Genomic DNA, 24,440 nt, shown 5'->3' on the forward strand with positions numbered 1-24,440 from the left:
AAAAAAGTTTTTGGGTCGGCGCCAAATCGATAGGGTCGGTCGGGTTACCCTAAACAGACAATTTTTTTTTTTTGGCCTAAGGTCACTTTCTGTATCATAAGTGTTTGTCTTGTTTGTCTACTCAAAAAAACCACTTGGTCGACGTACTGTAAATGTCACGCTTTGTTTTGTCAGTAATTAAACGTTCCAAGAACCTACCATTCCTGGTTTTTTTTAGTTTTTTTATTCTGAGTTTTTGAACAAGAGACGGACGCAATGGCTTGGTGATAAGACGCCGGCCTCCAAAGCGGAAGGTCGTGGGTTCGAATCCCGGCCGCCCTGTTGGGTTAAGGTGGAGATTTTTCCGATCTCCCAGGTCAACTTATGTGCAGAACTCCTAGCCCAGCAAACAATTTTACGTTGTATTCACGTTATATTCACGTTGGGTTACGTTGGGTTTACGTTGCGTTTCAACGTTTTTTTACGTAGATTTGTATGGACGAAATCACGTGGGAATAACGTTGGAAAACAACGTTGCATTTTACGTGACACCAACGTGAATGCAACGTGAATTATTGGTGGAGGTGGATTGTTCGTAAAAACATTACGTGAATTTTACGTTGTCACAACGTGAATTTTTGGTTGTGGTTGTGGTTTGGTTGAAATTGCGTTGCATTTTTACGTAATGTCCACGTGAATGGAACGTAAATTTTAGGTCAAAATTTAGATGAAAAATTACGTGAATTCTACGTTGACACAACGTAAAAGTTGTGTTTTGGTGCATTTTTTTCTGATAAAATTGACGTGAATTACACGTCGATACAACGTGAATTTTTGGTTGTGGTTGTGGTTTGGTTTGATTTCGACGTGAATGCAACGTTGAGAGTGAATGTAGGTTTTGGTAAATGTATACACGCACACACACCAACTTTCACACTCAGTCACAGATCATAAGGACTATTACATGTAACACCATAAACTCAAGATACGATCAACAATTTTATTTCATAACAAAAACATGCATATTATGTTGCGGAGAAACTAAAAATGCACGCAGCTTTGCAGGGCAACAGCACAGCATATTCAATCGATTTCATTCTTTGTCCTGGTGGTCCTCTTCTCCCAGGCAGTCCTCTATGCGCCTCTTTGATGCTGGTCGCTAAACAAAGCAAAGACAGCACATTGATATAAGTGACACCAGAGCCTCCATAATGTCTGGAGTAGAAATACACATCTTTTAAACTTAGGTCACTTTTTAGTAACTTTGCACTCACTGCCTACTATGTCTATTACTGAATGTATTTCTTTTTAATATATGAAATAAAGCATTATGTCCCTTCTTCGAGCCTTGTTGTGTCAGATTTAGGCCGCAAGCCAAGACAACAAAAGACTGTGTGCCAGTGTGTATTCCTTCCATAAGAAATGAAGTATTTCAAACGAAACTTGATCGTTTCAGAACAGTTTGGGGGTATTTTATTTGTATTTGCATCATAAAGACATTTGACCTGGAAGGGAAACTGTCTTTAATCTGTGTACAAGAATTAAATGTTTGTAATTGGCCAAAACACAAATAACATCCGTTACTGCTATATATATATACGAATCACACACACTCACACACAAACTCACACTAGCGCGTCGCCTTATTCCCACTACTATGAGTTATACACAACTACAATAAGCGATAAACGTTTCATATGCTGATCAGGATGCAATGAACTTTGACACGCTCCAAAGCCCATTATAGGGGCCGGTGTCCGTCTCTCTCCTTGAGGATAAAAGGGCTCACAGCCTTTTCAACATTGTTATCAAAATCAAAGTCTTTCGGTAACCTGGAAAGCTCCTCGGAGCTAGTACTGTCTCAATTATCCACCGATCGCCGTAGGTCGAAGTTGAAGACTATCAAGTGTATGCATGTTGTAGAGGTGGAAGGTGCACAGAAAATGGAAGCAATCATTACAATCAAGCTTTGTTTGTTAAATACACTACTCCTTGTCATCGGAAACTAAAAGTTATTTGGTTTGGGCCTTTTTTTCACAGATTATACATTGTAATTTTGTAAATGAAAAAAAAGCAAAATGAAGCAATACCAAATAAAAACAAAATGTTCAGAAACATACATGATACATGGGTAGTATCAACACGGTTGGTTGGTTGGTTAATCTAAGCTGAACGTCCTCAGAGAAACTAGTGCCAATTAGGGACATGAAGTGGTTATATGCTGGGACAAAACGGTTGGGAAAAAGGAGAACTTTAATTAAAGTTGCCATCAAGCAAGAGAGGGATGGGTGGTTTCAACTTGCAAGGGTAATAAGAAAGCAGTGAGAGAGACAATTAAGGGCGACATGTGCGATCAAGTTGAATTTGAAAGTCCAGCACCTATAATTACAAGTTTTCCACGTTATATTTCCAGTGTTATCCATACCAAGAAGGTTCCTTTTTACATTTAGTCAAGTTTTGACTAAATGTTTTAACATAGAGGGGGAATCGAAACGAGGGTCGTGGTGTATGTGTGTGTGTCTGTCTGTCTGTCTGTCTGTCTGTGCGTGTGTGTGTGTGTGTAGAGCGATTCAGACTAAACTACTGGACCGATCTTTATGAAATTTGACGTGAGACTTCCTGGGAATTATATCCCCGGACGTGTTTTTCTTTTTTTCGATAAATATCTTTGATGACGTCATATCCGGCTTTTTGTAAAAGTTGAGGCGGCACTGTCACATACATTGTAGCTAACTCATGACATTACAACATGTGCAAACTGCATACGTGGGAAACGTGCAAAGGTCAAACGTACCAATATTTCACAAAAAGTAAGAATCTGGGAGAGTTGATAATGCTGAAGCAACTGTTAAAATCGCATTTAAGCAAATATAGTATCGTGGGTACAAAGAAAAATATATGCTGAACATTCTCCATCTACAACATGCTAAGGGCAGGCTGTTTAGCGCCTCTCTGAGCAACAAATATAGAGCCACCCATCTCAAGTTTTTCTCGCGAGCTAATGCGAACCGTATATTTTGTGTTACGCCAACAAAACACGATGTAGATCTATTTTTCCGGCGTGAAGATAAAGGACTCATCACGGTCACACGATACGTGTACCCGGATCCTCGAGACGTCTCACTCTACTGCACATACGGGTCGCGAAGAACTCATCGTGGGATCGTGGTGGTTGGGGGTTGAGCGTAAGTTGATACCTTTACGTCGGACAAAAGCTGCTGTCTTTCACATTTCTGTACCCGGTTAATTGAGTCACGACTGACTTGCTATAATCACGAGTACGCTGACGTTCGAAGCAAACACAGGCCGTGAAAACAGGCTTGCCTTTTTGAAAGGAGCAAGCATACCCGGACTCTTGTTCGTCTCATGTAACTGCACATCCAGATCGCGATGAACTCAGCCGAGGACCTTACTCGGCAGAAATCCAATTATGTATGGTTTTGAAAACTGAAACATTTACGCAGAACAGAAACTGGGTCTCTCTCTCTTTACGTTTCTATTTGTGTACCTCTATCTGTCTGTCTGTCTGCCTCTGTCCCAGTCCGGTATCGCCATAACGGTTAAAGGGACGTTAAACAAAAATAACTACCCAACTGTCTCTGTCTTTGTCTCTCTCGATCTCCCCCCCCCCCCTTTCTGTTTCACTGTCTGTCTCAATGTCTCGCTGACTGACTGTCTCTGTCTGTCTGTCTATCTATCTCTGTCTCTCGCAATCTCTCTGTTTATAAAAGAGATAATCCAAGGTGTGTGTATGTATGTGTGTGTGTGTGTGTAGGGGGGGGGGTTGAATAACAACAGGGGTAGGACAGGTAGGCTGGCGCTCAGAGTAAACAAGTCTGCACAACACTGGTGGGCGAAAAGGAAATCTATGATGACAGATACACTGAGGCTTAGAACAAAGAAGTCTACACAACACTGGCTGTCATAAAAGGCAGGCCATGATGACAGATACACTGAGGCCCAGAGAAAAGAATTCTACACAACACTGGCTGTCATTAAAGGCAGGCCATGGTGACAGGTACAATCATACCCGGACCCTTGTGTCGTTCGGCTCTGCTGCACATTGGGGACACGTTGTACCCGCCGTGTGCTATAACAGGAGCAGAATGCAGCTATGTACCGGTCTTATTCATTACACCATATTATGGTGTTTTTCCACGCTGCAAGCTTTAGGTAAAGTTGTCACTGCATAATTATATTACCCCTTTCCAGGGGCCAACGGCCTGTAAAGTAATAATCCACTGTCAACTCTCTCTCTCTCTCTCTCTCTCTCTCTCTCTCTCTCTCTCTCTCTCTCTCTCTCTCTCTCTCTCTCTTTCTCTCTCTCACACACTCTCTCTCTCTCTCTCTCTCTCTCTCTCTCACACACTATCTCTCTCTTTCTCTCTCTTTCTCTCTTTCTCACACACTCTCTCTCTCTCTCTCTCTCACTCTCTCTCTCTCTCTGAACGTTTGATCTCTGTGAGTATTTGATAATTACAGCTAGCACCCCGAACTGTCATAAGTTTGATACCCTATGTACCCGTATAGCCTGATGCAATCGACCCCAGCAACCTTCCACTCTTTCCATGTGTGGATTATTTCGTTTTGCTGTCCCCCACCTCATTCATTATCTCCTAGGCTTAGAGCTTTAAATCTGTCATCAGCTTGTGCCACTAAAGTTGTTGGTGTATGCACAATCAGTTGGAACTTCTTATTCAACAATAAGTCTTGCATCATGGTTTGATGACCAGTTTATGCCGACCTGTCATATGTAGAACACCTTGTGTACTGATCGTCTGATGCAATCGACCCCGCACCCTCCCACCACCACCACCACCAGCTATCCTCTGAGTGTATGGTGTGGTCAGTGGAAAGACAAAACTGTGTACATTGATAATGACAACGACAAAATGGTATACGAAGATGGAGACGTAAGACACAGGTTAAGGGATGGTTCAAGATGGAAACGTAAGACGTTTCAAGACGGCGTCAAGACACAGGTAAAAGGATGTTTCCATCGTGGATCCATTGCTGTAAGTCGACATACACTTCCTTAGGTTCCTTATTTTATACCCTCGACAACGAAATAAATAATTTTAAAAACAAAGAAAATGAGAGCTAGAGGCAAAGATTGCGCAATCTGTACAAAGATAAAGACGTAAGACGTTTCAAAATGGCGTCAAGACAGAGATGGAGACGTAAGACGTTTTAAGATGGCGTCAAGACAAAGATTAGACTGTAAGATGTTATAAGACGAAGATGGTGACGTAAGACGTTTCAAGATGGTGTCAAGACGAAGATTTAAACAAAACTCAAGACGTTAGACGTTTCAAGACGAAGATTTAAACAAAGATGGAGACGTAAGACGTTTCAAGATGGTGTCAAGACGAAGATTTGAACGTAAGACGTTTCAAGACGTTTCAAGATGTTCTAAGACATGGTCTCAAGACGTAAGACGTTTCAAGATGGTGTTAAGACAAAGATGTGAACAAAGACGAAGATGTAAAACGTTCCAAGACGTTCCAAGACATGGTCTCAAAACGTAAGATGTTTCAAGACGTTTTAAGATTGCGTCCTCAAGATGCGTCCTCAAGATGGCGTCCTCAAAAAGGCATGAGATCCCCCTTACTATACTACTACTGGGAAGTTCGAGTGCCACCCACGATCCAAATCTACGTCAGTTGCTGTGTTCTGCCGTTCATTTTTACATTTAGTCAAGTTTTGACTAAATGTTTTAACATAGAGGGGGAATCGAGACGAAGGTCATGGTGTATGTGTGTGTGTGTGTGTGTGCGTGTGTAGAGCGATTCAGAGTAAACTACTGGACCGATCTTTATGAAATTTGACGTGAGAGTTCCTGGGTATGATATCCCCGGACGTTTTTTTCATTTTTTCGATAAATATCTTTGATGACGTCATATCCGGCTTTTTGTAAAAGTTGAGGCGGCATTGTCACACCCTCATTTTTCAATCAAATTGATTGAAATTTTGACCAAGCAATCTTCGACGAAGGCCGGACTTCGGTATTGCATTTCAGCTTGGTGGCTTACAAATTCATTAATGACTTTGGTCATTAAAAATCTGAAAATTGTAAAAAAATGTTTTTATAAAACGATCCAAATTTACGTTCATCTTATTTTTCATCATTTTCTGATTCCAAAAACATATAAATATGTTATATTTGGATTAAAAACAAGCTCTGAAAATTAAAAAAAAATTAAAATTATGATCAAAATAACATTTTGGGAATCAATTTAAAAACACTTTCATCTTATTCCTTGTCGGTTCCTGATTCCAAAAACATATAGATATGATATGTTCGGATTAAAAACACGCTCAGAAAGTTAAAACGAAGAGAGGCACAGTAAAGCGTGCTATGAAGCACAGCGCAACCGCTACCGCGCCAAACAGGCTCGTCACTTTCACTGCCTTTTGCACTAGCGGCGGACTACGTTCAATTTCATTCTGTGAGTTCCACAGCTTGACTAAATGTAGTAATTTCGCCTTACGCGACTTGTTAATAACTTAAACAAGTTCAAATGGACAAAAAACTAAACATCCGAGACACTAACATTTTTTACACACAATGTGCTGGTGCGCTCATCATTATGACATAACATTTCCGAAAATGTGTAACAGGTACAACTTGGCAAATTAAAACAAAAGTGAACTGTATTATGTCAGTATGATAAGAATGAATTCTGAATATAAATTAACCACCTTTGTTTAAAAGAACAAACGGGTGTAGCTCAGTTGGTTTGACGGGAACACAGAGACATAGAGATTACTACATGGCTTGCTGTGTTGTACCAAATTTACACGAGTTGTTTTTTAAAATATTGAACTGCGAGCGAAAGCGAGCTGTTCATTATTTGAAAAAGCAACGAGTGTAAATCTGGTACGACACAGCAAGCCATGTAGTATTCTGTTTATCCTACACACTGTACTTACGTGTATTTTACTGAAAATTTCCTGCAGTCGAGGCAGCTATATTGAAGACGCTTGTTTTGGAACCTCGATCTCTTCTAAAGCCTCGTGCAATATATTACGTCAAAGTAAAGAAACGTCACTCTGAAAGTGTGGCGTGACGTGTTAGTTCTAAAAATTCATCGAGGGTAATTAGCGAGCGCAATTTTTTTTCTATAATGACGTTCGTCTCGATGACTCTGGCATCATAAGCAGTGGAAAACAGATCCCTGCCAGACTTGCTTGATATGACCTCATTTACATGATATACACACGTGTGATTTTAACGATTATTATCTCACGAGTGTCTCTCTCACGTATGTAGAATAACATAAACTATCCAGCTGACGACGGTGGCCAACTCAGCCGGACGTAATGATGTGTGACCTATGAAGTAGGATCCTTTACAAGTCCGAATGCAATTGTTGTGTCTGCTGCTCTCTCCTCATGGACTTGAAAGCCCTTTCCATCGGTCTTTCGTGACAAAGCTTGCTTTAACAATTGCCTCTTGAAAAAGCGCTGAGTGACAACTTCGGGTATCCTTCGCCGGCAATCTCTTGCTAAGTATGTACAGAGAGGAAGAGAGAGAGAGAGGGAGAGAGAGAGAGAGAGAGAGAGAGAGAGAGAGAGAGAGAGAGAGAGAGAGAGAGAGAGAGAAAGAGAGAGAGAGATACTGACAGACAGACAGAGAGGAAGAGAGAGAGAGAGGCACACACACACACACACACATATAGAAGGACGGACGGACGGACGGACCGACGGACATTTCTTTTATTTTCTCTTTGTATTTTGATATGTTTCTTTAATGTACTCTTGTGCTTCAAATAATGTTCTCGTCGAACCGAAACAGATAAATGTGAAGCCTTTTTTAATCAGTCTGACTTGCTCACTAATTTGTATCATTCGGGCGAAGTGGCTTGGTGGTAAGACGTCGGCCTCCTAATCGGGGGGTCGTCAGTTCGAATCCCGGTCGCTGCCGCCTGGTGGGTTAAGAGTGAAGATTTTTTCGATCTCCCATGTCAACTTATGTGCAGACCTGCAAGTGACTTAACCCCCTTCGTGTGTACACGCAAGCACAAGACCAAGTGTCGCACGGAACAGATCCTGTAATCCATGTCGGAGTTCGGTGGGTTATGGAAACACGAAAATACCCAGCATGCCAATACCCAACGAAAGCGGAGTGAAGCTGACTATGGGGAACCCAAATGGGCAAACGAGCTCACACGTCACCAGAATTTCTGGAATGCTGAAGAAGAAGTATCATGCTATTTTGAAGTATAGGAACCTTTTTACATTTAGTCAAGTTTTGACTAAATGTTTTAACATAGAGGGGGAATCGAAACGAGGGTCGTGGTGTATGTGTGTGTGTGTGTGTGTGTCTGTCTGTGCGTGTGTGTGTGTAGAGCGATTCAGACCAAACTACTGGACCGATCTTTATGAAATATTTCATGAGAGTTCCTGGGTATGATATCCCCCGACGATTGTTTCATTTTTTTGATAAATGTCTTTGATGACGTCATATCCGGCTTTTCGTAAAAGTTGAGGCGGCACTGTCACGCTCTCATTTTTCAACCAAATTGGTTGAAATTTTGGTCAAGTAGTCTTCGACAAAGCCCAAACTTCGGTATTGCATTTCAGCTTGGTGGCTCAAAAATTAATTAATGACTTTGGTCATTAAACATAAGAAAAATTGTAAAAAAAAATAAAAACTTATAAAACGATCCGAATTTACGTTCATCTAATTCTCCATCATTTGCTGATTCCAAAAACATAAAAATATGTTATATTTGGAATAAAATCAAGCTCTGAAAATTAAATATATAAAAATTATTATCAAAATTAAATTTTCGAAATCAATTTAAAAACACTTTCATCTTATTCCTTGTCGGTTCCTGATTCCAAAAACATATAGATATGATATGTTTGGATTAAAAACACGCTCAGAAAGTTAAAACAAAGAGAGGTACAGAAAAGCCTGCAATCCTTCTTCGCGCAACTACTACCCCGCTCTTCTTGTCAATTTCACTGTCTTTGCCGTGGACTGACGATGCTACGAGTATACGGTCTTGCTGCGTTGCATTGCGTTCAGTTTCATTCTGTGAGTTCGACAGCTACTTGACTAAATGTTGTATTTTCGCCTTACGCGACTTGTTTTTTTTTTTACAGTGATTAGCCTCTTTAGTGGTCCACATTAGGAGCATGGGCCCTTGATAAGGACCAGTTGTGAATGTTTCTGTATTTATTTTTGGATGAATTTCTATCAAACCTAGTTTGCTCCAATTAGGCCTAAAGGCTAGCTAAAGAGAGTAAAACTACCAAACACTATATTAAACTTCTTCGCAAGATTACAAGCTACTTATCAGCGTGAAGCTAAAGACATCCATATTAGGGGCCTATCCTCCACTTCAATCAATCAATCAATATGAGGCTTATATCGCGCGTATTCCGTGGGTACAGTTCTAAGCGCAGGGATTTTTTATTTTTTTATTTTTTCTTTTTCTTTTATGCAATTTATATCGCGCACATATTCAAGGCGCAGGGATTTATTTATGCCGTGTGAGATGGAATTTGTTTTTTACACAATACATCACGCATTCACATCGGCCAGCAGATCGCAGCCATTTCGGCGCATATCCTACTTTTCACGGCCTATTAATCCAAGTCACACGGGTATTTTGGTGGACATTTTTATCTATGCCTATACAATTTTGCCAGGAAAGACCCTTTTGTCAATCGTGGGATCTTTAACGTGCACACTCCACTTGCAGTAAGTAAACATTTCTGAAACCTCCATCGACCCTGTTTCGAGACACCAATGTCACAGAGTCGTCTGTTATGTTATAGAAACACCTTACCTGCTTCTTGAGCGACTAGTGGCAAGGACGGGAAAGTAGGTCATCCATGGGAGGGGGGGGGGGGGGGGTCTTAAATTATTATCGCCATTCAAATTAGTAAAATAAACAGGATGTTATTTCTTAGAGCAATGTCCTATGCAGTATACCCCGAACTCGTCAAACAAGTGTAGGATGGGGGAGGGGGTTGCGATGGGGAGAACTGCCGTGTGCTGACAAAACCGAGTAAGTCCATTTTTTTCAAAAATGATATTTTTTGTTCATCAAAGCTTAGAAATTAAGGCGCACCTTATGTGTAAATTGTGACTTTGTGAAATAAATAGATAAGGAGATATAAAAAAGTAAGTCCACACCTTAAAAACTGTTTAAAGTACATCTGCAATGTGCTGACAAAACCGAGTAAGTCCATTTTTTCCCAAAAATGATATCTTTTTGTTCATCAAAACTAAATAATCAAGAAGCAGCCTGTGTGTAAATTTTGACTTTGTAAAATAAATAGATAAGGAAATATAGAAAAGTAAGTCCACAACTTCAAACATTTCTCAAAAAAAATTACATGTCAATTTGCTGGTAAAACCAAGTAAGTCCATCCACCAATCACAAGAACCTTTATGACGCTATAACCAATCAGAATGCAATGTTTTTGCCAGTATGACGTCAAAGTCAATCCGAATATTCTTGCGGCATTTTACTTGTTAGTAGGGGTGCTAGTTTTGGTGCAAGCATGGCTGCTAAAGAAGAAGTGTTGACAAGATAAATGACAAAACAGTGAAAATAACGTTAACATTACGAATTTGCACAAGATGGAGAGAGAGAGAGAGAGAGAGAGAGAGAGAGAGAGAGAGAGAGAGAGAGAGAGAGAGAGAGAGAGAGAAAGGGAGAGAGAGAGACTAAACAGGGAGAGAGTGAGAGAGGGGAAAGAAATCAGGGTCGAGGGGGGGGGGGATGGAGGGAGAGAGAGAAATAAAGGGAAAGAGGAATTAGGGAAGGAGGAAGAGAGTAAGAGGGAGAGAGATAGCGAGAGAGGTTGGGAGGGATAGAAAGAGAGATGGAGGGAGGAAAAGAGAGAGATAGGGAGGGATAGAGGGAGGGAGAGAGAGAGAGAAACAAGGATCGTCAGGAGAATTATAGATAGAGAAGAAAAATGTTTAAAATAAAACGTCATAAGGTGACGTCATTATGTCTCGCCTTATCGAAAGAGGTCATTTGTGTGTTCTAAACTTTAAATGACGTCATTTGTGAGTTCTAAACTTAAAATGACGTATTTTCTGTATGGGTCGTCTGACAAGAATTTTAAAACTATCATTATAGAAAAATTGGGAACCCCTTGGACTTACTTGGTTTTGTCAAAACATTCATGCACACTTAAAAAGTTGTTTTTGGTTGTGGACTTACTTGTTCATATCTGCTTATCTAAACACTCTAAAAAGTAGAAATTAGCACACAAGATGCGCATTGATTTTTTCTTTTTGATGGACAAAAAATATCATTTTGAAAAAAAAAGACTTACCAAAGCGGAAGGTCGTGGGTTCGAATCCCGGCCGCACCTGACGGGTAATTAAGGTGAAGATTTTACCGATATCCCAGGTCAACTTACATGCAGGCCTGCTGGTGCCTTATCACCCTTCGTGTGTACACGCAAGCACAAGACCAAGTGCGCACGGAAAAGATCGTGCAGTCCAAAGCAGAGTTCGGTGGGTTATAGAAACACGAAAATACCCAGCATGCTTTCACCGAAAACGGCGTATGGCTGCCTAAATGGTTTTGTAAAAACGGTCATCCACGTACAAATCCACTCGTGCACGTGTACGTGGGAGTTTCAGCCCACGAACGCAAAAGAAGAAGAAGAAGCAGAACTAAAACGCCTTCACAAAAATTGCGTCCTCGCTGTTAAAACCCGTCAATCGGGACAGTGAATGTTTCCGTACCATGTCCACACGGCACCTGAATTGCTTAATATCAATTCAAACGTAACACATCTATAAATAGATTCAGGAAACATTGACACCTGCAATAAAATCACTTTCGTGCCTGTGCTAGCATTTTAATGTCCAGAAATATTTCGTAATAACAATTTCAAGAAACGATTTTTAAGACATCAAACCCGGGTAAATAGTGTTTGATTTGAATTTCAAATAATGTGATTTAAGGCTGTAACTATAGTAGTAACCGTACCACCCAATCTTACAACAACAAAACATTACCGGAACAAAAAAACATGCTGTGTAGCTTAAAAAATTGTACGTGAATAATATGTATTTTAGCAAATCACCGCAATCTGATATGCTCATCATTCTCCAAGGCACTCAAACTAACACTCACGTACACAGTCATACACAAGAACCAGCTTTTATTCTTTACTGGACATAGTCCTTAGATCAAGACCGGTTTTAATCAGAACAAACACACAAACGCACACATTGTTACAGGTTCGCTTCGAAAGTATCTGTGAGAATCGTACCGAAATGAGCCAGAGCGTAGTTTAGAGATCAAATAAGCAAAGGGAAGTAAACGCTCTAATGTGCACACGACATGTGTAATAGAGTAAGCGAGAGTTATACGGAACGTTTCTCCTGGCACCTGAGAGAATAACGCATTGAAATGAACAAGCGACTTTCATCCTCAAAAAAAGCACTACTTTTTCTTCCAAATGTTTTGACAAAACCAAGTAAGTCCACTTGCTTAGATCTGTCAAATTTTTTAGATCTGATATAAGGGAAAAAAGTGACAAAACCAAGTAAGTCCACAAAATGCCCAACAAAACAAAAACCATCCATCAGATCATTATCCAACTCGGGTTGTAAACGTACAATAATGCTATTTATCTTATTATCTCTGTAGGTTGATCAAGATAATCGTCACTTTTGAGAAATGTAATAAAACAGAAAAAGTCGTTTATCTCAGAACTAGCTTCAGTGGACTTACTCGGTTTTGTCAGCACAAAGAGGTATGGTAAGGAGGTGGGAGGGGGGGGGACTTTCACAAGTATTATACTTTAATAAACTTCACACAATCAGTCATCCGTCGAATAGAATGTAGGGCACTTGCTCACAACATGAAACCTGCATGTTAAACTCCTTAAACCTGAGCAACAAACCCGCACAGCTGCTTTCATATGCGTGCAAGGAGTGAACTGAACAGTGTGCACTCTAACTTGCTTTCCTTCGGCTAGGAATAAGAAGACACCTCTTGCGTAGTTGTGTGTGTGTGTGGTGTGTGTGTGTGTGTGTGTGTATGATAACGATCTGCTATTTGCCGTATAACTGGAGACTGCCTACGTGTGTGCGGTAACTTAACGCAATTCCACGCGAAAAACGTGCTGACCTAATCCACAGAAGCAGGCAGAGAGAGCACAGTCGTTGGGCCTTCCTCCTTTCAATGTTTTGTACTGCTCTTGTACAGCCAGTCCTCCGTTTCTTAGACGCTAGATTTGGCGAGTGTGGCGAGGAATTAGTGTTTCTTAGGCAATTCTCGCCGCGAGCTGAACTGAACTGCACTGAACTTTATTTTACAAGGACACACACACACACATTGACCCCAGAGTACCAGAGAAACAAGTCTAATCCGTAGACAGAGAAACAAACAGAGAAACAAACTAACAAAGTTCTTTACTGGCTCTTTTGAGAATAACGGTGGTAATAATTATACACAAAAAAAGAGAAAGCAATCTAGTTCATGTATGTACATGTAGTACACACACGTTGCAGTTAACGACACCTTGTTTACTTATGTGATTATCTAACACGTTGATAGATCATAAAGAGGGATGCAATTCGTCAACGACTATTTTAACCTCGAACAAAACAATGCATTTTTACGATTTTTGTAGCGTGTTTGCATGCAATCAAGAGTCACTTCATCCTTACCCCGTATCACACACTTTATGAGGAGGTAAAAATAAGACAGCAACTACAAACTATGCACTAATCGAACAGCCATTAAGTTTCCTCCGCAAATCTGCTTTTGTTTTTGACGTGCTATACATGTATCTGGTTAATATTTTACAGCAGTTTAAAAACGACATAAAATCGCTGGGAGCAGTTGGCACTAAATACAGAGATGCTCTGCAAATGTGTAAAATCTGTGTATGATCTGAAAATGAATATTACAATGGATCTGGAATTTGTGTGAAACAGGTCTCGTTGTCCACACCTATATCGCAGCAATATGAGGACAACTTGCAAATTAATTTGTAGTGGGGTGCAGCAATTTGCGGACGTCCGTCACTATATTGCAGCAATTTGCGGACCAAAGACCGCCTATTTGGGGACGTCCGCAAATAGTCGCATTTTTTGGCCGATGTCCGCAAATTGCTGCGATATAGCGACGGACGACCCCATTTGGTCCTATTTGGTCCGCATATTGCGGTAAATCCACACACACACACACACACACACACACACACACACACACACACACACACACACACACACACACACTCACACACATTATAATCCCCCCTCCCGAATCCCCTCCCCCATTCTCTACCCGCTAGCTCCTCTTTGTCTCACTCTCTCCTCCTTACAAATAACAATTTGATACGTTCATCTTTAATCTACCCCCCTCCCCGAATCAACTCCCCATTCTCCACCCGATAGCTACTCTTTGTCTCGCTCTCTCCCCCGGTGTGACGTTTCCATCTTTCGCCGTGTTGATATTTCGCTTCTCGGCCTCGTTGATCTAGTATAAACTCTACACTGAACAAAAAAACACCCTTCGATAGTACTGATGAGCGACCTTGTGTACCTTACATTCATGGGGCCAAATTTGTCCAACCAATTACAATTTGTTTTATTTAACTTAGAAATTTGATTCATCCTAAAATGTTTCCTTCTTACTCAAGGACGTAACCACTCAGTACACGTTTTCGAAGAATTCGATTTTGGGGTTGAAATCTATTAAATCTTACCACCAATTTTCTTCACATGCAAGAAACTGACATGCTTATCGTCCTTAAATGATTTCACTTCTTAATTTTACCAGGAAACAACATTTCAGTCTTGAGTATATGTCGAGGGGGAAATATGTACACAGGCGAAAGATGAAATCGTGACCGGCAGGGTATCTCGGCTGCCTACTTGAGTGAGTAACAGAACAGGTCGACAAAAGACAGTCAAGTATGTAATGAGCCAATGTGTCAGAAGAGAAAATGAAAGTTTTACGCCCTCACGGCAAAGCCATTAGGGGCATGTTACACGGGAAATCCCGGCTTTGTATGAAAATTAAAAATAAAAATGCGGGGGGGGGGGGGGGGGATGTAGACAGCTGGCTGCCGGCTGCTAGAGGAGACCTGAAATGGGCTAGGGACCGGGTTGGGTCGTCTTGGGTCAGTGCTGAAATGGTTACTTTTTTGGCTGTTGGCCGAACGGACACCCGGGCTTCATATTTTTGCATGCATGTATTCGTGTTTCCAAGGCCTGAGGCTTTCGCTGTGACCCTGGGATCTTTATCGTGCGCATGTGTATGCGTGCACACGGGGGTGTTCGGACACCGAGGAGAGTCTGCACAAAGTTGACTCTGGGACACACATCCTGCGCCGAACTTGGGGGTTGAACCCACGCTGATAGTAACAACCGGTTTTAAAGCCAGCGCCTCTACCGACTGGGCAAGCTCCCCCCCCCCCCCCCCCAATTTGTTGGGGTCAAGAAGTTCCATGGAGGGCGGGGGGTATGGAGTAACACATAGTGTTTTGCTCAGAACATTCCCACCCATGCAGAGCCGCGCTATGGGTACGCATTACCGTGAAGCTGGCAGTCAGTGCTACCAAATGTCGTCTGTGTCTACCACTCGGTGGTGACTTAATGTGGGTCTATGTAAGCAGATGCCAGCGCAAGCAATCTGATGCAGAGTCAGGAGGCGGTTTGGTACAAGAGAACCTTAGAGGCCACAGCCTCGGCCGTCTAAGGGATCTGTGTGTCTGGAGGCACATTTGGTTTTTGAGGTTCAAGCGGAGCTGTTGCCTCTGCTCCCAAGTTCCCGTGTCTGGAGGCGTTTTTGGTATGGTAGCAAACCTGTAGGTTGGGGCCTCTGCCTTTCAGGATGCCAGGACTACAAAATGTGTGTCTTGGGACACATTTAGCTTAAGATTCCAGAAGTGGATCTGTGCTGTGCTGGGTCTGCTGCAAGCACACTAGAACCAGCTCGCAACAGTTGAGGTGAACAAATTGGTGACCAAGACCATCATCGGTTTCTCTCCGAGTGATGGGTGTGGGCGGAGAAAGTCTCCCAAGCTGAGAGCATTCTTCCTTCTGTGGCAGATAAGGCTAGACATTTCGTCTTTGAGAGTGTCACAGCCTTGAAACACTTGTGTGAGGTGGCCAGTCTTGCCACACTGGCAGACTACCTTGTCCCAGTAGATGTGGCTGCTGACCGTGCACAAGCGACGCAACAGGCTCATGGGTCTCGGGGGGAGTGGGAGGTGGTGCCCTTTCCTATTGTAGGGGAGGTGTATCCATCCTCTCTCTTCACATGTTTGTGACAGTGTCTGCTCTCTTTCCTCTCTTTTTAGCTTGGCTAGCAGCAGTTTGGCTTCCTGGCAGGAGAGCCGAATGTCTGTCACTGGCATGGTTGACATAGCCGCTGCTTTTGCTGCTCTGTCCGCCATTTCATTTCCCCGGATTCCTGTGTGGGATGGCAGCCACATGAGGGAAAAGTCTGTTCCTTTTGTCATAATTTGGTGGGCTAAGAAATGAATTTCAGTTTGCATCTCTCCTCTGTTCTTGGTGCCATGTGCAAGTGCTTGAAACGAGGATTTTGAGTCCGTAAGGATGACCACCCCCAGGGGTGGGGTTGGCAGATCGTTTATCAGTGTGCAGGCCATGTAGATAGCAAATAACTCTGCAGAGAAGATGCTGATCCCCTTGTTTAGCTTGTATTTTCGTGTTATATCAAGTCCAGGAATCGACAAGGCACACCCAGCCTCCCCTGACTGCAGGATCGAACCATCTGTGAAGACCTGTAGGTGGCTTTTAAATCGTTGATCGATCTTTTCTTTTGCAACTGTGGCTAGCAGCAATAGGTCTTCTGCCTTTTTGAGGCCGTCTCCATAGTCTATGATCAGATTTGGGGCTTCAAGCAGCCATGGAGGGTAAGGAAGAGTACCACCTGTGACCAGCTTTTCCTTGGACAGGCCACTCTGTTCCCATATGCCCTTCACATGGTTGTATATTGGGATCACTGTTTGGTATGTATGAGTCTTGGATTCAAGAGCTTTGTATTGCATGTGGTCGGTATCTCCCATGTCTGGGGTAAATACTTCCACTGCCGTGTTTGGGACACAGTGTATTCTGACAGCCAGCTGTGCACATCTGGGGTGGCATTCCTCTTTCAGTGGCAGCCATCCCACTTCCTGGTAAAGTAGAGTGGAGACTGCCGATCTGGGGACCCCCAGCGCCACTTTGAGAGCGGCTCTTTCTACTCTTTCAAGCTTTACCCACTGACTGTCAGGAGCTGCAAAGAAAGCCTCTTGGCCATAGCTGAGGCGCGACCGAACAAGGGCACGGACAAGATGGATCAATGGTTTTCCGGCTGCCCACGACTCTCTGCTCAGAACCTTTATCAGGTTTAGAGAGCGTTGAGCTTTTCTCACAAGTGAGTCTATGTGTGGGCCCCAACTAAGAGAGCTTGTGAATGTCACTCCCAAGAACTTGGTTTTATCTGCTGGCACCAGCTGCACCCCATTTATGGTGATGGAACATGTCCTTTTGACAAGCTGCACTCCTGTGAAAGCCATGAACACGGTTTTTTCGGTAGATAGCTCAAAGCCATTCGTCTGCATGTAGTCAGCGATTTGGTCGACTTTTTCTTGGTACCGCCCCATTTTTGTTTTGATTGTTCTTTCTGACTTGCAGTTGACTGCTTCCCAGAGGGCCATGTCATCGGCAAACAGAGACAATGAGGCCTCCTTGAGGTTCAGATTTGCTGCATCGTGGACCATGATACTGAACAATATGGGGGCTGTGATGCTTCCTTGAGGCACCCCCATATCTAGGACATGTGTTTGAGAGATGGACTGCCCCACTCTAACAGCCATGGACCTGTCTGTGAGGAATTTTGAATTCTTCTCATACCACTGTCCGCTGGGCAGATTCACTTGAACTTGAAGCAGCTTGTCTGGATACATCGTCCTCCCTCAAGATCGTAAAATGCCCAATTAAGTACTTGAGATATCAATGGCCGACCCCGCTTTCAGTCTCATGCAATGAGCTAGTCTGATTAAACAGCTTTCTAAAGGTTAATTGCGTCCGTCTATGTGAAACGTGTTTTTCCTTTGTGTTCCACCGCTTGTGTCCCATTGTTTCGCTATACTGACTCAAAAGTTGAGTCTAAAAGAATGTGTATCCCTTGAACTGAGTTAGGGCTGACATTGTGACTATTGGAAAGACCCGCCATCTTTGGCCGGTCCGTTTCCAATCATGGTCTCGACAATCAAGTAATCTGTGCATGTGTACATGGAGTACAATAAGTGATAACGTCTCATGTGGAACAAATGAAAACAACTTACCTTCGAGTTGATTACGATGAATATTTTAGTCCTGAAAGTGTTCATCAAAGTTGAAAACCAAATTTGGGATACACAAAGTCGACCGTGGCCATCACCGGAAAACACTGTCGGTTAGTAACGCGTCTTTTTTTGGGAGGGAAAGTTTCGCACTCGCAAATTCATTTAACTCAGCAAATTCCTTGAAACAATATGCATTTATGTTATACTCTTTTCGTCTTACACAATTAGTGAACCTCTATGTTTGACCGAACATTAATTGAATAGAATATTACGAAACTAAAAATGCAGGTGAAAAACCCGAAATGATTGACAAAGTTTCGACGTTGTCTCTCTCTGTCTCTCTCTGACTCTCTCTGTCTCCCTCTCTACCCCCTGTCTCCCTCTCTTTCTCTCTCTATCTCTCTCTCTCTCTCTGTCTCCCTGTCTGTCTGTCTGTCTCCCTGTCTGTCTGTCTGTCTGTCTGTCTCTCTCTCTCTCTCTCACTCTCTCTCTTTCTCTCTCTCTCTCTCTCTCTCTCTCTCTCTCTCTCTCTCTCTCTCTCTCTCTCTCTCTCTCTCTCTTTCTCTCTCTCTCCCCCGACCCCCAGCCCCAATTTTTGGAAGGTTAGAAACTAGAGGACGTACATTTCTGTACAGTCACCATAAAATCTTCATCATGAATGCAAAAATGTTAACAAAATCGGCAAACCATAAAATAACATGAAAAAAGGAAAGAGGTGCATTTAAAGGCTGTTGGGTACTGGCTCTCAAAATCCGTTCAGCAGAATGAGTTCGCATGTAACTGAAACTATTCTTAAAAGTTACTTGGTGATTAATTTTTAAAAGCTTGATAACACAAGTCCCATGATTTTAGACATGCTACAATGCCTTTAATCGAAGAAAGTTTGCGCTCTTGGCCGAGTCAATGCAGCTGGCTCGAAAATTACCTCCCTTGGACGCGTGACGTCTATAGCGGAATCGGCCGGGTGGAACGGCGCTCTCTTATGCCGTGCAATGGGCGCAATCGGGTAGTCTAGTCATGTCCTCAAGAATACTTCAAAGGTAGGTCAAGAGAAACTAAGGACGGGGTGCGAGGGTGACTTCTCCCAGGTTATAACATATCAAACAATAAATAACGGAGTACATAACATGTATTCTGCTCCCTTCCTGCTTTTTCAGGTGTAATTCCCACTTGAACCCTGTTTTAGTTCAACTTATTGGCAGATATATTGTCACGCGCCGAGGGACACAAACACACACACACACACACACACATGTACACACACACACGCACGCACGCACACACACACACACACACACACACACTAACATGTGTACACACACACGCACACACACACTAACACGTGTAATCACACACACACACACACACACACACACACACACACACACACACACACACACACACACACACACGCACGCACGTATAGACAATCACAGAGATTAGGTTCATGTATTCTGCCCCCCTCTCGCCAATTTACAAAATAGAGAGGTTTGATGAGCACAGTAGATCAACTTTAAACGTACACAATTATATTTTTAGCATTACTTTTCAATTCTCGTTGATGCATTAATGATGCCAGAAAATGTAACCGGACGCATTTGGAACGCCAAAGCAATCAAATACATTGCGCGGTACATCGGCGCTTAATTTCATAACGTCTGACTGAGTCATTTGTTATTCGGTGATAGTTTCGCACATATCTATCTCCTGTATTTGAAAATCTGTTCACCTTACGTAATTTTCAAAGGCTTTATATATATTGATAAACAATACGAAACCGTGCAGGTGAAAAATTGGTAATGACTGACGTAGGATTTACGTTGTGGATTTCACGTTGAGGGCACGTTGGCGATCAATCAAACCCCAACGTTGTGTGTTTACGTTGAAACTACGTTGTAGGATAAAAGCGCTTTGAACTTCGGATAAGGCGCTATATAAATAAAGAGAATTATTATTATTATAGGAACGTTTGTTGTATCAAACTAACTTTTGTTTTTAAATCACGTGAATTTCACGTGAAAATCACGTGAGTATACCAACGTTGTTCGAACACCAGAAAATCACAATAATACAACGTCGATTTTACGTTGCTTTTTAAGGTGGAATCCACGTGAAATTTACGTTATGTACCAACGTGTAAAAAACAAAAAAACACAACTGTAACGCAACGTTGCTTTCACGTTGTGTTTTTTTGGTTGGATCCACGTAAATTTCACGTAATCTTCGCAACATTTGTAAGACACCAAAATGCAACGTGAAATTCACGTAAAATTTACGTTGTATTACAACGTCGAAAGAACACCAAAATCTCACAATGACACAACGTTGGTTTTACGTTGCGTTTTTTGGTTGGGTCAACGTAAACTTCACGTAAAGTTCGCAACGTTGCTAATGAAACGAAAAATTCACATTTTCGCAACGTCGTATTTACGTTGTGTGTTTGCTGGGAGTGCCGTAATTATCCTCCTTCGTGTGTACACGCAAGCACAAGACCAAGTGCGCACGGAAAAGATCCTGTAATCCATGTCAGAGTTCGGTGGGTTATAGAAACACAAACATACTCAGCATGCTTCCTCCGAAAGCGGCGTATGGCTGTCTAAATGGCGGGAAAAACGGCCATACACGTAAATATCCACTCGTGCAAAAACACGAGTGTACGGGAGAGTTTCAGCCCACGATCGCAGAAGAAGAAGAACGAGAACGAGAACGAGAACGAGAAGGAGAAGAAGAAGGAACGTTAGCAGTCTATCTGTTTTCGGATTTCCCTGAAAGCTTTTTCTGTGTGTTTTCCTGTGCAGAGATTCCCTGTGGCCCTTCAACTTGCGGGCACCCATCGGACAACTATATGCTCAACCCGGGTACCCAAAGCACGCACCAAACACGGTAGTACCCGACTACTCCTGCGCGCAGCACGCCAAATACGCCTGCATCCTTGACCTCATTCTTAAGCGTCATGACATCATCAAGACTGAGGTGTACGCGTGGTTGGACTTCGGCTACTTCCGTGATCTGAAAGACAAGCAACATTACTGCATGGTGCTTCCACAAAATTTCACAGAGGAAAAGGTTTCTTTTAATCAGGTGTATCTGCCGAACTTCAAGCAAGCACCCAAAACTATATTCTACTCCAACCACGTGTGGGTGGGTGGGGGGATGTTCCTGGCGACACGTGACACGATGGTGAAGTTCTGCATCGAGTACCAGCGAGCCACCGAGTACTTGCTTTTCGCGCGGAATCTCAGCTCGACGGATCAACAGGTAGGAGGGTATAGCTGCCGATTGTTGCTGGTCTACATGGAGTAGTGGTGGTAGAGGTGGTTGTGGTGGTGGTGATGATAAACAGTTATTTCAACACAAGTTGTTGTGATAGTTTTTTTTTGTTTTTTTAAGGGGTAATGGTGGTTGTGGTGCGGGTGGTGGGGATGATGATGATGATGATGACGACGACGATGATGATGATGACGACGATGCTGATGACGATGATGGTGACGACGATGATGATGACGACGATGATGATGACGACGACGATGATGATGATGATGATGATGATGATGATGATATATTTTTGTGTCCGTTTTGAACAAATGATCAGCGTAGAGAAATAGAGTGTCTCTTTGCATATCTGTCATCTTTACCATGTCCTTCCTTCTACCTGTCTTTGCTTGCAGCTGTATCAGAACCTGCGTGAATATCTATCCCACTATCACCCTATACTGACCTCCCTCTCAAATCACTACGCTGTTTCCTGTCCGCAGACACTGTACGCATCCTTTACGGAGGAGGGACGGAGGGACATCAACTTTGACGTGGAACTGCAGGTAGATCCGGGAAGTCACGGTTGGTTTAAGCTGGGATTTTCCTGTTTGCATCGCATGGGCAACGGTACTTTTCCCAACCTACGCTAGAGGCGTACAGATGAAAATTGTGTAGTAAAATCCGAATCCACATCGTCTATTTCAGATTCCTGGGCCGAGGTGCACGAAGCAAAAGTGGGTGCCACCTAACTTGGTGGGAACAAACCGCGAGGTCTGATTGGTTGAAATCTCAACAAATCTGAATTCTAACCAATCCGATCGCGCTGCTGCATACCATTCAAATGGGTGGCACCCAGTTTTGCTTCGTGCACCCCAGCCAAGGATTCTGAAATAGACGATGTGGATTCGGATTTTACTTTTTGCATCGCATGGCGAACCATACTTCTTCCATTGTGCGAACTATAGGAACCTAACACGGTTAGTATGGCCTCAGGTTTTCCAGACACTGCTTCCATCAATAAAACTCAGTCAGAAACTGCCTTCGAACAAATAACCAAAGGGAAGTAATCGCTCTTTTTGCATACGACATGTGAGTTGTACGGAACCTTTCTCCTGACACATGAGAGAATAACAAGCATTGAAATGAACAAGCGACTTCCATGCCTTCGAACAGTTGAAAACTGCGTGAAGTGCTCACTAGGATGATTTTGCTCTCGGGATTTTCCTGTTTTGCATCGAATGGGCAGCGATACTTCATCCATCAAGAAAACACAGCCAACACTGCAGGCGTACGTGATAAATGTTTGGATAAATGTTCTCGATTTATTGCATGGGGAACATGAGATTTATTTCTCAGGTGTTTGTGAATGAAAACTCGTGAAAATGATGACAATGTTTTATATCGGCAAAAAAAAAATAGTTTTGAGTGAACGAGATGTGCGTTTTGGTTATAAAGTTATAGACAAAAAATAAATTGAAAACAAACAAATTAATCACATTATTTTAATTGCGAAACATGTCCATCAGCAAATTTAAGTATGGTAACACATATGACTTGAATGTCGTGTTTGAACAAGAGTTCACATTGAGACGGCAGTTTTTTGTATGTATGATATGGCACAGTGAATAATTATGTGATGTGATTGTTGAATTGAAATAGCATGGTTTGTATGTAAATGTAAAGACGGGAAAAAAAGTGTATATAAAAAAATATAACAAAAATACAACAAAACAGGGGGAAAAAAACTAAGACGGGCGCAGTGGCTTGGTGGTAAGACCTCGGCCTCCTAATCGGGAGGTCGTGAGTTCGAATCCCGGTCGCTGCCGCTTGGTGGGTTAAAAGTGGAGATTTTTCCGATCTCCCAGGTCAACTTAAGTGCAGACCTAGGCCTGCTAGTGACTTAACCCCCTTTGTGTGTACACGCAAGCACAAGACCAAGTGCGAACGGAAAAGATCCTGTAATCCATGTCAAAGTTCGGTGGGTTATAGAAACACGAAATACCCAGCATGCCTCCCCCGAAATCGGCGTATGCTGCCTGAATAGCAGGGTAAAAACGGTCATACACGTTAAAATCCACTCGTGCTAAAAGCATGGGTGAACGTGGGAGTCTAAGTCCATGAACGAAGAAGAAGAAGGGGAAAAAAGAAGTGGAAAACAGATGGGAAGAAGGAACCTCACACAGTACACATGATTTTATCTCGGATTTTCGTGTTTGCATCGCATGGAAAACGACAATTAAAAAAAACCTCAGCCACCTAGGCAGGTGTGCAGGTGAACATTGTCCGAACTAGGAACCTCATGCAGCTGATCTGATATAGTATTTTCTGTTCAAATCGCATTGACCACAACACTTCTTTCATCAAAAAACTACAACAACACTGCCGTCTTAAGGATAAGGAAAAGGATAAGATTTTATATTGTCCTGTGAGGTTACCCTCATGGAAATTCGGGCTGCTTTCTCCCTGGGGAAAGCGAGCTGCCATACAGTATACGGCGCTACCCATTTTTACATTTGGTCAAGTTTTGACTAAATGTTTTAACATAGAGGGGGAATCGAGACGAGGATCGTGGTGTATGTGTGTGTCACAGTGTGTGTGTGTGTGTGTGTGTCTGTGCGTGTGTGTGTGTAGAGTGATTCAGACTAAACTACTGGACCGATCTTTATGAAATTTTACATGAGAGTTCCTGGGAATGATATCCCCGGAAGCTTTTTTCTTTTTTTCGATAAATACCTTTGATGACGTCATATCCGGCTTTTTGTAAAAGTTGAGGCGGCACTGTCACACCCTCATTTTTCAATCAAATTGATTGAAATTTTGGCAAAGAAATCTTCGACGAAGGCCGGACTTTGGTATTGCATTTCAGCTTGGTGGCTTAAAAACTAATGAATGAGTTTGGTCAT

General features: G+C 42.5%; 1 protein-coding gene across 2 annotated transcripts in view; it reads left to right on the forward strand.

Moving 5' to 3' along the window:
• Nucleotides 1-23,187, forward strand: part of LOC138973079 (uncharacterized) — a 57,907-nt gene extending 34,720 nt beyond the window's left edge. For both annotated transcript variants that reach the window (XM_070345738.1, XM_070345737.1), the window contains 2 exons: nt 21,081-21,540; nt 22,038-23,187. In XM_070345738.1, the coding sequence (XP_070201839.1) occupies nt 21,081-21,540; nt 22,038-22,187 (610 nt within the window). In that variant the 3' untranslated portion in view covers nt 22,188-23,187. The remainder of the gene's footprint in view (nt 1-21,080; nt 21,541-22,037) is intronic.
• Nucleotides 23,188-24,440: the final 1,253 nt, after the last annotated feature.

This window comes from Littorina saxatilis, linkage group LG8 (assembly GCF_037325665.1).
Source record: "Littorina saxatilis isolate snail1 linkage group LG8, US_GU_Lsax_2.0, whole genome shotgun sequence".
NCBI classification, from domain to species: domain Eukaryota; kingdom Metazoa; phylum Mollusca; class Gastropoda; order Littorinimorpha; family Littorinidae; genus Littorina; species Littorina saxatilis.